The sequence below is a fragment of the Aulonocara stuartgranti genome (genome assembly GCF_965226115.1).
Source record: "Aulonocara stuartgranti genome assembly, chromosome: 1".
In the NCBI taxonomy this organism is placed as follows: Eukaryota; Metazoa; Chordata; class Actinopteri; order Cichliformes; family Cichlidae; genus Aulonocara; species Aulonocara stuartgranti.
In genome coordinates this window covers 22838944-22853773 of record NC_138939.1, presented here as the reverse complement: position 1 = coordinate 22853773, position 14830 = coordinate 22838944, and the positions used below count along the sequence as shown (strand labels likewise).

Here is a 14830-nt window from a genome sequence, read left to right as displayed (position 1 = left end):
TGAATAAACTTTCTGAATCCTTTATCATCTGCAACTGAAAATAGTTGTGGATGATTACTATACCTTTCTAATGTGACGTTGTTGTCCCTGGCTCTCTTTCTCTCTCTCTCCCTCCGGCTCTGTTCCTGTGCTACTGCGAGTGTAACTACCGCCCCTCCCCCCTCTTCCCAGCGCAAAGCACAAGGCTCGCATGCGGAGTGAAGCGGTAAAAAAAGTGCCAGAGAGAGAGGGTGAGAGAAAGAAAAAAAAAAACCCACGGCTTGTGTCATTCACTTCAAAGATCCGGCTCTGTTTCGTTCGCGACTGACACATCACTACAGTGCGATCCAGGGTGCGATTCAAAACATAACAAGGGTGCTGGAGACGCCACACTTCATAAGAATATCTGTTTAAGAGGGATAATGGACTCATGAAATGTACCTATAGTTTCTGCTTTTTATTTTTCACAGTTGTGAAACTTTTTGATCGCACTTTCTGTAAGCATTAAAACCTAACACAGGCAGTAAATCATCTGAAACTCACTTGGTCATTACAATGTTACATTTCACTATTAACCTTATTCTTTAGAATTGCAGTTTTTCCCAAATTCAGCAGGCCAAGTCTAGCTGATTAGTTATTTACAACATGCCCACATTTTAATGACACACAGACACACAAAGCACTTCAGGGAAAAGCTGTGGTCTGCAAAACAGTTTGGCAGGAGCTGTTGGCGGTTTACTGTTTTCTTGCTCAAAGCTCTTTGATGGGAGTTGTTGATTTATGCTTCGTTAGAGTGCTTTCCTGTCTCTTGCACATTTAACAGACAAGATGATAAAAAAACAAAACCCTAAAAACAACAATATGTAATCCCTTTAAAACAAGGAGTCTTTGACCCTGCCTTCACAGTATTACTTTTCCCTTAATCGTCACATTTCTGAGGTTTGAAAGAAAAAACATGCACACTTTAAAAAAATACATTTATGTGTGATTGTTGTCATATTATTTGAAACTAATTCTCGCTATATGTTTACAATGATATCTACATTTATTGACATCCTCCACTGCATGCACAGTTACCTGGCTCATCCATGCATGTATAATGCAATCTCAAGTGAACTCTGTACGTAGTAAATCTACTTTGACAAGTATACACCCAGTCAATTATCTGTCAGGGCAGATTAGTGAGCAAAACTACTGGTGCCCAGTCACTACATTCAAAGTGTAAAGTAGTTAAAGCAGAATGACATGTGCTTATTCCCATTTTGGTAAATCACATACTTGTACTACATTACCTGTTACATCCAAGATAAAAATCTTACATAATAAATATATTATGTAAAAGACTGCACCTGGATGTGTTACTGTGCTATAAACACAATATTTCGCAAATATTGTGGACTTTTAAAAAAACTTTTTAAAAGATTCATTACTGCTAAAATAGCAGCTTTTTAATTATAAATGTATCATGAACTGATTACTTACATTATACTACTAATAAATTACTGTCATTTAATGGCATTGCATTGCACAGCTACAAGCATTTCACCTCATGTCATACTGTGTATGGTTGTGTGTGTGACAAATAAAATTTGAATTTGAAATTATTTTAAAAAACAATCTTTTGGATTGGTGATGATTATTCAGAGATGTTCTACCTGTATAATAATTTATATCTTATCTTAAATATAATGTAAAACTACATATATAAGACTGGGTTGTGTATTTGCATCATGAACTACCTGTGCATGTAACAACCATTAAAGTACATTAATGCATGTTGCGCGCATGTTCACACATGTTTACTGCACGATTACTCTTGAGAAGTTTTCATGCTTATATACAATTGAAAGGCTGAAGAAGCAGCTGGCTATGCACAGCAGCACAATCATGCAAGAAAATTTGCAGCCGTACTGGTCCTCCATGCATGTGTGAGCACTTTTACCTGACGCGTGTGTGTGTGTGTGTGTGTGTGTGTGTGTGTGTGTGTGTGTGTGTAGTGGGGGAGTGTGCAGTGGTTGGCTGCCTGATGCGGTGGTGCAGGTTTCAGTGTTACACAGGCCGGGCCCAGTGCTGCAGGTTGTCCGGTAGGGTGCCTGCCGAGCTACAAGCATGCTGTTGATGTCAGGAGCACAGGAGAGGAACGTGAGGAATGGCTGAAAACTGACGGTGATCTCCCGCAAGGAAACAAACCGGGACGCAAACGTCCGCTATGTTTAGCTGAGGACCTGACTGCCCCCCGGACCAGCCTTTCAGCGACGCACTAACAAGCACTGCTAGTGTTTTTCTTCTTCTTTTCTTTTACAGAGGGGGGGTTATTTAATGGGACAGCGAAAACGCAAAAAAACGCAAGGTACGCTACCGCTCCTGTCGCCAGCAGAGCTACTTTTATTTTCACGGACTAATACGACACACGGGTTGAGAAATGTTTCCCACCAAGGTAAACTGGCCGTCTTCGAAGGCAGTGTTTGTGTTTTGAGCTAGCTAAACGCTTTTGTGGGTACATTTTTTTTTTTTTGCTTTTTGTTTTCTGTGGTCGGGGTTGTGAATGTATGAAGTGTTTGAACCGCTGGGGTTTTGTTTTGAAAAGCGTCGGTTAGGCTTCACCTCTTCATGGTTCACAACCTACCAAACCACATGAGAAGAAGACGACGTCCGGAGTAGATTAAACCGCAAACAAAGGCCCCACTTCTTCCCCCCTCTACCGTCGCTTCCACCTGAACCGAAGAGGAGAAAATGCGTGTGGATCTGTTTTGGGTCTGTTTGTGGTGTTTGCTTCGCCCCGGTGCCACCGGACAAGGGCAGTCGACGGCCGTTTGTTCGCTCTCATGCAGCTGCGATGAAGATGGGGGTGCAGACTGCTCCGGGAGAGGGCTGACCGCCGTCCCAACCGGGCTCAGTACTTTCACCTACTACCTGTAAGTGACAACCAAGCATCTATGATGAAACACAAGCTATTTGCACACTTAAAACCTGCCTCATCGTTTACTGTACTGTGTTTACGACGTAAGTGAGTGATGGCCATTGAACATCACCGGGTAAACTTAGTGCAGATGGAGGGAATGTCCTGCCGTGGATTTTAGGATTTCGGACTTACAAAGGCTGACCTGTTATCTAAAGCATCACAACACTCAAAAGCCTGGCATAGTTCAGAAACAAACTATACACAGCTGAATCTTCAGGACTTATCACTATTATAGCATCAGTATAGCACCACAGCCTCCATTAATGTTGTAATGACATGTGTAATGATTGCAGCTAATAATTAACTAGATTATCAGTTATTATTTAAAACAGGGAATCAGCTGATAGATGGATCTGTATAAACTGTTTCCAGAAGAGGTGAATAAAGTCATTTTTAAGCACAGGTTGAAACTTTTTGCGTGGTTTGCTACTAAAAGTGGTTCCTTATGAGAAAATATCTGCTACTAATCATAGAGTGAAAGCAGTAGACACTGAGAAGTGAAAGATTTATGATGCTACTATGAAGCTTCCCACGATACATTGATTCTGCAATACTTGATCTAATGCAAAACTGTCGTCTATGGTGCATGACAACATAAAGGAAAAAGGAAAACACACTGCAAAGAAATGAAATACACATATTTACCTATTTACGATTGTTATGGTTAAATACTGCCCAGCTTCAGGAAGCCTTTTTAAAGTACATTTGAACTCCGTGATGTCTGACTTTTGCCATGATCAATGAAATGTTCTCCAGGGGGGTGGCTGTGGCTCAGGAGGTAAATTGGAAGGTTTTGTGGTTCGATCCCTGGATCCCACAAAATACTGAATCCAGAGTTACCCCGATGCATCAGTCAGGGGTGAATGTTGGGTTAAAAGTGTTTGTATGAATGGGTGAATGAGGCTTGTTGTAAGAAAGCGCTTAGAGTGTTCAAATTGAGTAGAAAAGCGCTACAAAACCACTGTCCATTTAGGGGCCAAATACAGTTAAAGTTTCTCTTGATTTTTGCTTTACCTGAACCATGGGTAACCTCCGTCTTACTCTCTCTGTCTTTTGTCATCTGTGCAGACTGCATGGATAGTCTATGTGGAAATATTATATTTAAACATTGGTTTAGCTCCTGACATGTACACACAAGTATGACAAATATATTTAAAATAAATCCTCCAGGTAAAGCCACAACTTATCCAACTGTTTCTCTAAAGGTTTTTGTGGGAAAAATGACTGAATCACCGAGTAATGCACCAAGTGCTGTGATCACAAATAGGGCTAGATTTGGGTGAGTAATGCATGGATGGTAGCCAGCAGTGTCTTGTTCCCTCTACTGTAAGATTGAAACAATAAAATAAGGAGTCAAGCCTGTTCCTTTATCACATTCTCACAGCAAGTCTGGCTATGTTTAACTGCTGCACTCATTTTTACAACAAGTTGAGCAAATAGAGACCAGGTAGGTTTGGTCTTTTATGGAGCAGTGCAGATACAGTTGATGACTGGCCCACGAAGAAAAAGATTGTGTCACAACTTCTGGGTTAATCACAAACTAAAGTAACTCTTTAGTCACTGACTCTGCCAGTTCCCGCGTGAAAAACACACTCGAGCTTCACACATACGAACAGCCATTTTGAGTTTGGGCCTTGTTAAATGTGCAAAAGTGCATGCGACTTTCAGAAAAGTGTAGAGGCTTGTTTGTTGAAACCTCTGTGCTGCTGTGCTGCCTTCTAAGAATGGCGGCCAAAGCCCTGCTGCACCAGAATGGACAGTGTACCACTTGAAATTCCCATTGTTGAAGGTGTGAGGTGAACTAAACAGAGGGGAAATGGTTGCATGGCGCATGAGGCTTACAGCTGAACCTCTCGGCATACTTGCTCCTCTGGGTAAAAACAAAATAAAAGGTTCACCACTGTATTATGACATCTGAATTACAATATGGTGCAGTGTTTTCACAGAAAAACACTGCTGCTCTCCATGCTACTCTGTTGGCTAGTTTTATGCCAAAAAGGAAAACACTGTGTTGTTTGCGAGCTTGTGGTGTCTTTGGTTCTCATAGTTTGTCCTACTCATAGCAATCTAAATGCTCTGTGACACATTTTAAACCGCTTAATGTATTCATTTGAGACTTAAAGTATGTTGCTTGTCCCCCTCTCTTTTTTCCCCTTCCTGGTCTCTTGAACTTTAGTTGTCCTCTCTTACTCTCTCTGTCTTTTGTATGTGGAGCAAGGGGGGGTTAGGGATCATGATGGATTAGTGAGACATATTGCAGCTGCAAAGGCTCCTTCTCTCAGGGCTAATGCACCCACAATGGCCCGCTGAAGTGTAAAGGAAATGTCTCATATGAGCATTTTGTCACTACAGTAAGGGCCATTTGTTTATCATGTGTTTAGAATCAGAAACACTCCAAAAGTAGAACCTTTTATATCCAGGCTGGTGGGTTCCAGCATCAGGAAAGAAGGTGTGTGAAGAAACAAACACAAGTGTGCTCGCTCACAGCAGCAGATTCAGTGCCCAAAGGTAAGGAAATGATCTCAATGTTGTGGAATAGTGTATCGTTGTCATGAAGGAAAAAATAAACGTGGTAATGGGAGACAACGCATTTTTACAATAAATCATATGACATTGTTGGCGTGGACTCTTACCTTCAGCCCACAGGGGCTTGAGTTTTGGCTTCTATAATGGAACCAGGCCTGTCACAGAAAAACAGATGGAAGAAGAGGCCCCTCAGCCAGTGACAAGGCAAACACTCTTGTAGTGTACCTGTCACAGAGTGTCCACATAGGTTTCTCTTTTGCTACAGTGTCTGCACAAACGTGTGTATTTTAAGCAAGCATAGAGGCATTATTAGAGCTGATATCTCAGTAATGTTAGGTCCTTTCATAGCGTGAGGGTGCCTGAGACTTGGGAGGCGAATGGAGGGGTGGCGTCATGGGTCTTGCACTCTGCTGGTAGAGCTTGCCGACTTCACCACTGGTGCCCTCAATCCATTTTTAACTGAATGATACTTTTGTTCTTGGTCAGCAGAGGTGAAAGGAGCCAGTAAGTAGTTCCTGCTTCCAAACAGGATGAGCTGTGGATGGAAGAATATCAACATCCTCTCTGAGTTCTTAACACTGAGCTTTATTGGTATACCTATTTCCGTCCTCCACCTGCAAAGCTTCAAACGTTCAGAGATTTTTCAGAAATTCTCTTCAAACCTCTACAAGAAACTCAGGGTTTCAGATTTTTTACTTAAGTGTCTGGTCTTCTATAATGTCAAAGAGAGATAACTGGAAGAGGTTTTAGGGTAACTCAAAAGGATGTGAGACCACATCCTTGAAAATGAATCTAATCTGTGGCAGGTGATATGCAAATGACAGTCTGGGAAATCAGCTTAGGGGTGGCACTTAGGTAATATGGTGGATGTTAAATGATTGGATTCAGCTGCCTCTCCAGTAGATCTCTTGTCCTGTGGGTGGACTTGAACTACAGCTGTTAGCCTGGTAGCTTACCCACCAACTAGTTGGTGGATTAAGTACTTCAATACTAAAATGAGTCATCCACCATGCTTTGTTGGCCATTAATATACCAGAGCCACCAGTTTGTCTCACACATACACATGAAATGCTTATCATCATGTTGTCTATTTGCTGTCGTGCTAAATTATTGTGAAGTGTTCTCTAGAATTAATCTAATTGTATGTTTTGTGTTCAGTATCTTGAACTGTTTAACAACCTTAATTATATGTTATGAGTGAATTATGAGGCTCCACATCACTGATGTAATGGAGTCATTTGTGAAGGGTGATACTTACTTTTCTTGTAAAATAAGTCAACCAGTGAAGTAGAGACCAGTCATTTAAAATTCTCAAAAAGTAATTAATTTACCAGATTAAAGTAAAAAAAAACAAAAAACCAAACGTTCAGTGGAGCTGTTTCGACTCTCTATTTGTTTTTCCCCATAATAGTTGCTTTTAATTGGGTTCCTTTATTTTAATATTTTTAACATTAAATGACCAAATGTTTAAGAAAACATGAATGATTCATAACTGTTAATCTGAGATTCGAACTGCAATTAAAATTTTTTACCTGAAATTGTGGTTCGTTGTTTATTTTTTTTAATCACTCCAACAGCATTTGCAAAACTTGACAATCAGTTACTGCCCTGTGCAATAGTTTACAATATAACAGTTTAACTGCAGTGTTGCTGTGCAACCTGCGCCATAGCTCAGAGTAATACCCTCATAAATGCCATCGCATATCTTTATAACAGGATGGGCTTTTGTGCACATTTTCAGTTCTTCCAGAAATTGGAATTCATTGCACACTTTAGGTTGCGGGCCAAACAAGATAAACATTTATTGAACACACTAAAACAATGTTTTTTTAAACATAAATATGAATAAAAACAGACAGGAATATTATTCCAGAATAAATAAACTTTAAAAAATAAACTTTAACTTTAAATATTTTGCTCTTCATAAAAATATATCCTGTCAAAATTATGCAAGTTAGAAATATGAACATGCTGCCAAAAACCCCAGAAAAAAAAAAAATGAAAGCATACACAAGGTTCGAGCCGCGTGTAGACTGAGCTGGGGCATTGCTTCAGGAATGGAACTAATAAACTGGGCGGGCCATTCAGTGTTGTACTTTGCCTTGAGTGTACCATTACACTGCAGCTCCATCTGAATCTGCACAGGTGCAGTTTCCACATAAATGGGTTGCGAAGCAGCCCGAAATTCTCTTTATGTGCTTCAAAGTCACCAAAGCTCCGTGCGAACTCAGTGCACTCAGTTTATCAGCAAAGTGCGCATTTGGGAACACTGTTGCGCTGACTTGGTTCAACATTACTTGTCAAAAAGGCAAGGTTGTACTGGTGCATTTGTGATAGCTTCACTTGAAATGCCTTCACCGCATCATACTGTATGATAAGGAATGTCGGCAAATTCTGAATCTATTTCCCACATAAAAGACTGAAATTGACAGTGATTTAAACCTTTAGCTCAGATAAAATTTACGGTTTGCATTACGGTGATCATTACATGCTCCATTTTTAGGACTTTACCACAACATTTCCTGGTGTATGATGAAGTGAGTGATATGCTGTTAACTCACCGGTACAGTTCTCCTCCTGTATATTTACTCACATCCCGCCGACTAGTCCACTTTTTTTCACCGCACAACACCAGTGTTGTAAGTCCAACAAGTTTGTCTCAGGGCAGTTTCATGTCGGTTACACTTTGACATACTTTTTAAAAAATGTCTTTTCCTGTCGTTGTCCCGTGAATCAATTTAATGTCCAATATTTCCACTTCACGGATGAAGATGGCCAGCTGCGCAATGCCCATCATGTCTGTACTTTCATCCACAGCAAGAGAGTATGCAATAAAGGTTTTGCTTCTTTCACACAACTGTGTTCTTAAATCAGTGGCCATCTCACAAACCCGATCAGCAATCGTATTTCTCCCCAGGCTGACATTTGCCAAAATCTGCGTTTTGACTGGACTCAAGACGTCGCACACCTTCATCATGCAGCACTTTAGAGTGGTAAATGGCCGGGCTGATTTGGCTATCTCCTCTGCTACTATAAAACTTGCTTTCACAACAGCTTCACTTTGTGATTTTTGCTCTGGTGAAAAACGTCTGCTGAAATGTCAGATTCTTCTTTAGCTCTTCTACTTTCTGTAGTTTCTGCTCTGCATTTAGGTTTTTCAGCTTATCCTGACGTTTTGTCTCGTAGTGCCGTCTTAAATTAAATTCCTTAATTACAGCCACATTAGCTCCACTAATAAGACACACGGGTTTACCAGCAATGTCTGTAAACATATATTCAGCCTCCCACCGGTGCTGAAAGGCTCTGTTTTCAGAATCAACTTTTCTCTTCGCCGTTGTGAGGGCTAGCTTTGCAATAACAGAAGTTTGACTTGATTGACGCGGGAATGTTCCTGGGTAGCCTAGCATTCGAAAAGGAGGCTGCAGCACTGCATTATGGGATCTGTTGTTTGTGTGTTATTAGCACCTCATATTGCCGGGCCATGCATAACAGTAATAATAAATCTATATAAAATGATCTGGCCCGCGGGCCTTGAGTTTGACACATATGGCTTAGGTAATGCTGACAAATTTCTTTTTACCACAGCAGCATTTCTTTACCACGTATATATTCTCTGAAATAATATTGAAAATGCTCTTCTCTTCTTACATTAAGATTGAGTGTATAGTTCATTGATTAAATGTATAGTAAAACGTATTCACAGTGAGAGAAACTGTAGTTTTACTTCTGCAGCCCACATAAGATCAAAGTGTATAGATTGTGGCCCAGAATTTAATCTGAGTTTGACATCCCTGCGGGAGTGGGTTGAGATCTGGTGACCGTGGAGGGTGTTTGAGTTCTCATTGCCATGTTCAACAAACCATTTTGAGATGATCTGAACTTTGTGACACGGCACGTTATCCTTCAGGAAGCAGCCACCAGAATATAGTCGGGGCCTTGACCACGTCTGCATGCAGCTTTCGTCCATCAGATACACAACAATGCACTATTTTTGGTAGAGCATGCTAGCGGGCCGTCGTCATTACTTAGTTTTTTTTTTTTTTTGGAAAATACGGCACACTTAAAATCAATCCTTTGATTTTTCTGAAAATCGACAGTGCCCCTTATAATCCCGTGTGCTTTATGTATGAATTCTGGTTGTGTTTACTGACCTCAAAACGATTTTATGTGGTACACGGCGCTCGAAAATCTGTCAAATGTTTTAGTACGACTTTGCTAAGCTACGAAGTCGCACCACTTGATGGATTGTCGGAGCGTTACGGCTATTCTACGCAGGAGCCTCGCGGAGTGATGCGTACTATGCTTCAACATAATATTACCATATTGTGCGTGTGTGTGTATAACCTCTTTTTAAGTTTTGTGGATATTATACATTGTTATGCTCACGATATGTCAGCCAATTTTCACTGGAAATGCCTTTTGGTTAAACTGTCGGTGAGGAATTTGCACTGTTAAATTTTTATATAACTTTAATGCACATAAAAAACAGCTGCTTGTTTAAGTGCAAATACATTGATGGTTTTTTTTTTTGCAATAATAAAGTTGTGGAGTTGTAAAGTATTTTGTCTAGTGTCAATTATATCGTCAGTTATATCGTTATCGCAAATTTTCAAATGTATATCGTGATAAATATTTTTGGTTATATCGCCCTGCTCTAGTTGTAATTATCAGTTAATTCTTAGTCCAGCTCAGTGGAGTGGAGCGTTTCAGAGGCCTTTAGCCAGGCAACTGCTCACATGCAAGCTGCTCTCTTCTTTCAGCCCCTCACTGAACAAAGTAGACTCAGAGTAAGGTGCGCTTGTGGTTGGAGGGCTGCTGGCTGTTGCTATATTTCTGCTTCTTTACTGGATAGTTTTGTGTTTTTTTGAGGCCCACAAATAGTCATTCATGAAAGCCAGTGGCTGTTGGGTGACTTTAAGAACTTACCAAGAAGTCCTGCAATTTGTTTGTCACATAAACAAAAACAATAACTCAAATTTGTGATTGTTAGAGGCATCACGAGAATGCCGAGTCTATGGGGATCAATCCCAGCTGACAAGCCTTTAGCAGCACAGTTGAAATTTTTCCATACTCATGTGTAATTGAATCAGTTTTTGGGGCAGTTAATGTCTTCTTTATGTAATTGTGTGGCATGAAAGCATTGCTTAGCTTTTGCTGTGAGTATGTCATGAGGGTATCAGGCACTGAAGCAGAGTATATTTCCACATTTTGAAAAAACAAAGATCTGAATTTAAAAATATTTACCCAGTGAATGACTATTTTAAAAAAGTCAAATATTTCTATTAAGGTTTCTACCATTTTCTGCTTATTGTACATTTCTTTATCTAACTGGTGGAAAGTGTCACACACGGAGAATGCAGTAGATCAGCCATCAATCTACAGACTGAGGAAAAAGGTGGCACAGTGTGCTCCAGTAGTCTGTATGTTTTAGTTTTTTGCTCTTACAACACAAGATCTGGAAAATCCGAGACCTAGGAGCATATAAAAAGGATATAAAAAGTGCCTCACACAACCCCTTTTTTGTGTTTTGGCCCTGTCATGCAAGCTTGATTTGTGAAGCACTGCAGCGATTGTTTTCTCTTCCGGTGAAGTGTCCCACAGGAACCGATGACCTCTCGAGTTATTTTACAGTAGTTCTTGGCATCTTGGCCTCAGACCCTAATTAAAGCCCTTTCACGGTTCCTGTTTAGATTTGGTCAGACAGCTAGCTCTCTGGAGAATCAGCGCAAGTGCTTTTTTATTTCCTTCTTCTTATAAGTCCTCTTGTTCTCTCTGAAATTTTGTCACACTGTTTCCCAAGAGAGATGAATCATGTGGTTAAAGGGGCTGAGCAACAGGTACACCCAGTAGTTATCAGGTGTAAGTACTGACATGTAAGCTTGCTGTTAAGACTGTGTTTGTGGTAATTTAGCAATTTTTATACCTGTACTCAGTTTGAACCCACAGGCTGTAGGTTGCAGACCTGTGCTTTGTTTAATTTCTTAATCTGATGATTTTAAAAAGATGCCAAAAATTGCCTGAAATTGGTTCTAGGTCACAAATAGCTATGTTGTTGTAGTTTTTTTTTTATAATTACTTTTGAATGTAAGAAGTTTCAGAGATGTTTTAAATATTTTAAACAATGTCTGTGTGGGTGCCAACCCTTTCAGCACAGTTTTATATGTAGTATTTTTGTGACATGGCAAGCGCTTGCTTGCCTTGACCCAATTTATCTGGCAGATTTAGATTGCATTTTTTTAAGATCCTATGTTTTGACTTTAAGAATATATATCCCTGCTTCACCTTAGCTCTCCATATTTTCCTCTTCTCTTAGCACATCTCATACCTTTCTCAGATTATCTCTTTCCTTGCTGCTAAAATGAAGCCAAACAGCACACGGGATAGAAATTTGCAGATACCTGTTTGTAGAAGCGTTTAGGCTTGTCACCATTTATCACAGCTGCAGTTTTAGTGTCCTCTTCAATCTGTCTTAGCAGGGACAGGCCAGGACCTTGATGAGTAAAGCAGCCAGACACAGTGGGAGGGAAGGAAGTGTGATAGAGTCATTCAAGCCTCCTGTACTCCCCAGAACGGCATGTGGTTTAGGCCACTCAACAGTCTGCGTGGATGATTTAGTCAAAAGGTTAAAAAATGTGGTTAAGGATGTATCCATCTGACCATTGCAGCCGTGGTTGGGAAACACCACTTGAGATGTTGTCAGTGTAGGAACAAAACCATAAGGACTGTTGATACAAGTGTGTTTGTGTCTATTTAGTCTATATGGTAACTGGATAACCAGGTAAATGGAGATGGGACATGCTGTAGGTTGCAGGGATGATGAGGGTTCTGTCAGGGCCTGCCTTTTAAGGCTTTTGTGTGTGTTTGTGTGTCTGCCTGGCTGTGTATCTGTGTGTGTGTGTGTGTGTGTGTGTGTGTGTGTGTGTGTGTGTGTGTGTGTGTGTGTGTGTATCTGGGTCTGCAGAGGAAGAGCAATATGATCCTTGTAAGATTCAGGGGCCCACACACAAGGTCCAAGAGAGATCTGGCAGTGAAATTCAAGATGGCCACTCAGGGAGTGAAAGGAGTGAGAGGGGAGAGAGAGCGGGGTGCAGGGGGTTGCTTCATTCGCGAATACTGGATGTTTTATCCGTCTCTGTTGTGGATTGATGTCTCTTTACATATTAGGAGTAGGCATCCAGACGTGATATCCGCAGTAAACCCCGAGACGTCCTTTCCGCTCTTTTATTCTAGGGGACGCTTACTTTTCATCACCAGCTGAAAACACAATAGAGTCTTACATTTAAAGTTATTATTATTATTATTAATATGTAAACACAGGCTTACACACACACACACACACACACACACACACACACACACACACACACACACACACACACACACACACACACACACATACTTTAGGTTTGATGGGGAAGCAAATCAAGTCCTCTGTGCATATTTTTCATGCTGCTACATGCCTATCTTTACTTGTTGATTTGAAAAATGAAGATCCCTGCGGCTAAAGAGAAGGGCTTTTTCAAGGGTTTTTTTGGTGGAAGTTGAAGAGTCATGCAGGCACAGTCAAAGATAGAAAGCTGCCGTTGGGGACGAATGATCTAACGACCCTATTGTTTGTGTAAATAGGCTGCAATGGCAATCAAAATCTTCCATCACGGTAATATCTCTTGTCTGCATGTTTAGTTTATGTGATAAAATCAGGCTTCATAGACAGATGATTTCACGTGGAAGTTATTTTGCAACTAAGAAAAACTTTATTTTGCGTATTTTACTATTTAAATCTAGGGTTAAATGAATACTTTACAGCTGTTGAAAATGAGGGGATAACTATTATAATCAACATAAAAGTGAACACTTGGAAAATGAGTGCAAAATCAAGCCAAGAAAGCAACTTAAAAAAAAAAAACAAGAGTCTCGAATGAATGAAAAGTGATCTTTGCAAATGTATCGGTGAACTCAAACAAATTTTTTTCCTGTTTCCACAGTGACCTGAGCATGAACAACATCACTGAGCTTCCAGCATACGTATTCAAAACCTTCCCCTATCTCGAAGAACTGTGAGTACATGCCCCCTCTAAATGATGTATTTATTCTGTGCAGTGTTGACATGAGGGCTGGTCTTTATGATATGCACCTGGGTATTTTAGCTTGCACTGTAAAGTGCACAGAGCGTGCCCTTCCTCATAGCTGAGGGAGATAAGCGTAGCATTAACTGAGGTTACGAATCACTCACCATTCACGAATTGAGCAAGGGCAATAATAAAAGGTGCAGTAATGCTCAATTAAAAAGGTGAGGTAAGACAACATGCATTGAGGCAACGATCATGTGACATCCTGTGTGGATTTTTGCTTTTAAGGGATTATCAGGGTGGCAACAGCACATCTGTGCTCTGGGGCTTTGTTGGAGTGGAGTTCCATCTAATCTTCGTGGGTGTTATTTCTTTGCTCTTTAAATACTTTGCTGTCTGGCTCGGCACTGCTGAGTGCCAGAGATAAAAATCTGTCTACCTGGTATCAGGTAACACGCAGCCCCGAGAAAAATGACCAGCGAGTGAACGTACTCGGGCAGTTCCAGCTCCACTTGACTCGATGCGGTTGTGTACTTTTTTTGTTGTTGTTTTTTCAAGCCCCTTGTGCATCTTTCAGTCGGCAGAATCTTCATCGAGTGTACCACTCAAACCTGCTTTGTGGAAGGGGCAATTTACTTTTCATCGCATTGTGTGTAGGAATGCAAGGCAGGAAGGAAGAGGGCAAAACAATGGTTTCTATGGAAACAAGGCCAAAAAAACCCACCCAGTCTCGCTGCCACTTCTGTCTCGTCTTAGATCATCAAAACTGTCTGACTGCCGATGAGCTGTCTGTTTCCGGAGAAGGCATTTCCAGGGGTCTATTGATAAAAACCCTTAGCTCATTTTTTGTGTTTTTGTTTTTTTACATTTCTTTCTCAGAGCAAATCAGCAGTATCAGTCTTCAGTATTCAGTGAATTCTGGTGGACAACTGTTTCGCTTTAGGGCTTCAGCAGTGTCAGTCAACCAATGCATGGGCCCTGAGGGTAAAAAACAGGGGGAGAAAGAGATCAGGAGGAGAAGGGGGGGAAAAAAGAAAAAAGTGCAGGCCGTCCCTTTACAGAACAGGAGCACAGAAAAGGGAGGAATATTCCCTCCTTCTTAGTCACGCAATCTTCTTCACTCTTTTTCTTTCTTGCCAATGGCGCACAACAAAGCTCAACAGACGTGATGACAGAGGTATTTTCTGTCTCCCTCACTGTTTGTTTATATTCTTTAAAGTAACCTGTGACTGATTGGCTCTCTGTGTATCAAGAGGGAATTGCACTCAACTGAGTCAGTCAGCATTGATATGTT

General features: G+C 40.8%; 1 protein-coding gene across 1 annotated transcript in view; it reads left to right on the top strand.

The window, feature by feature from the left end:
* The first annotated feature begins 1765 nt into the window (after positions 1-1765).
* Positions 1766-14830, top strand: part of lgr4 (leucine-rich repeat containing G protein-coupled receptor 4) — a 32208-nt gene continuing 19143 nt past the window's right edge. Inside the window, exons 1-2 of the mRNA XM_082530145.1 lie at positions 1766-2894; positions 13453-13524. Of these exons, the coding sequence (XP_082386271.1) occupies positions 2713-2894; positions 13453-13524 (254 nt within the window). The 5' untranslated portion in view covers positions 1766-2712. The remainder of the gene's footprint in view (positions 2895-13452; positions 13525-14830) is intronic.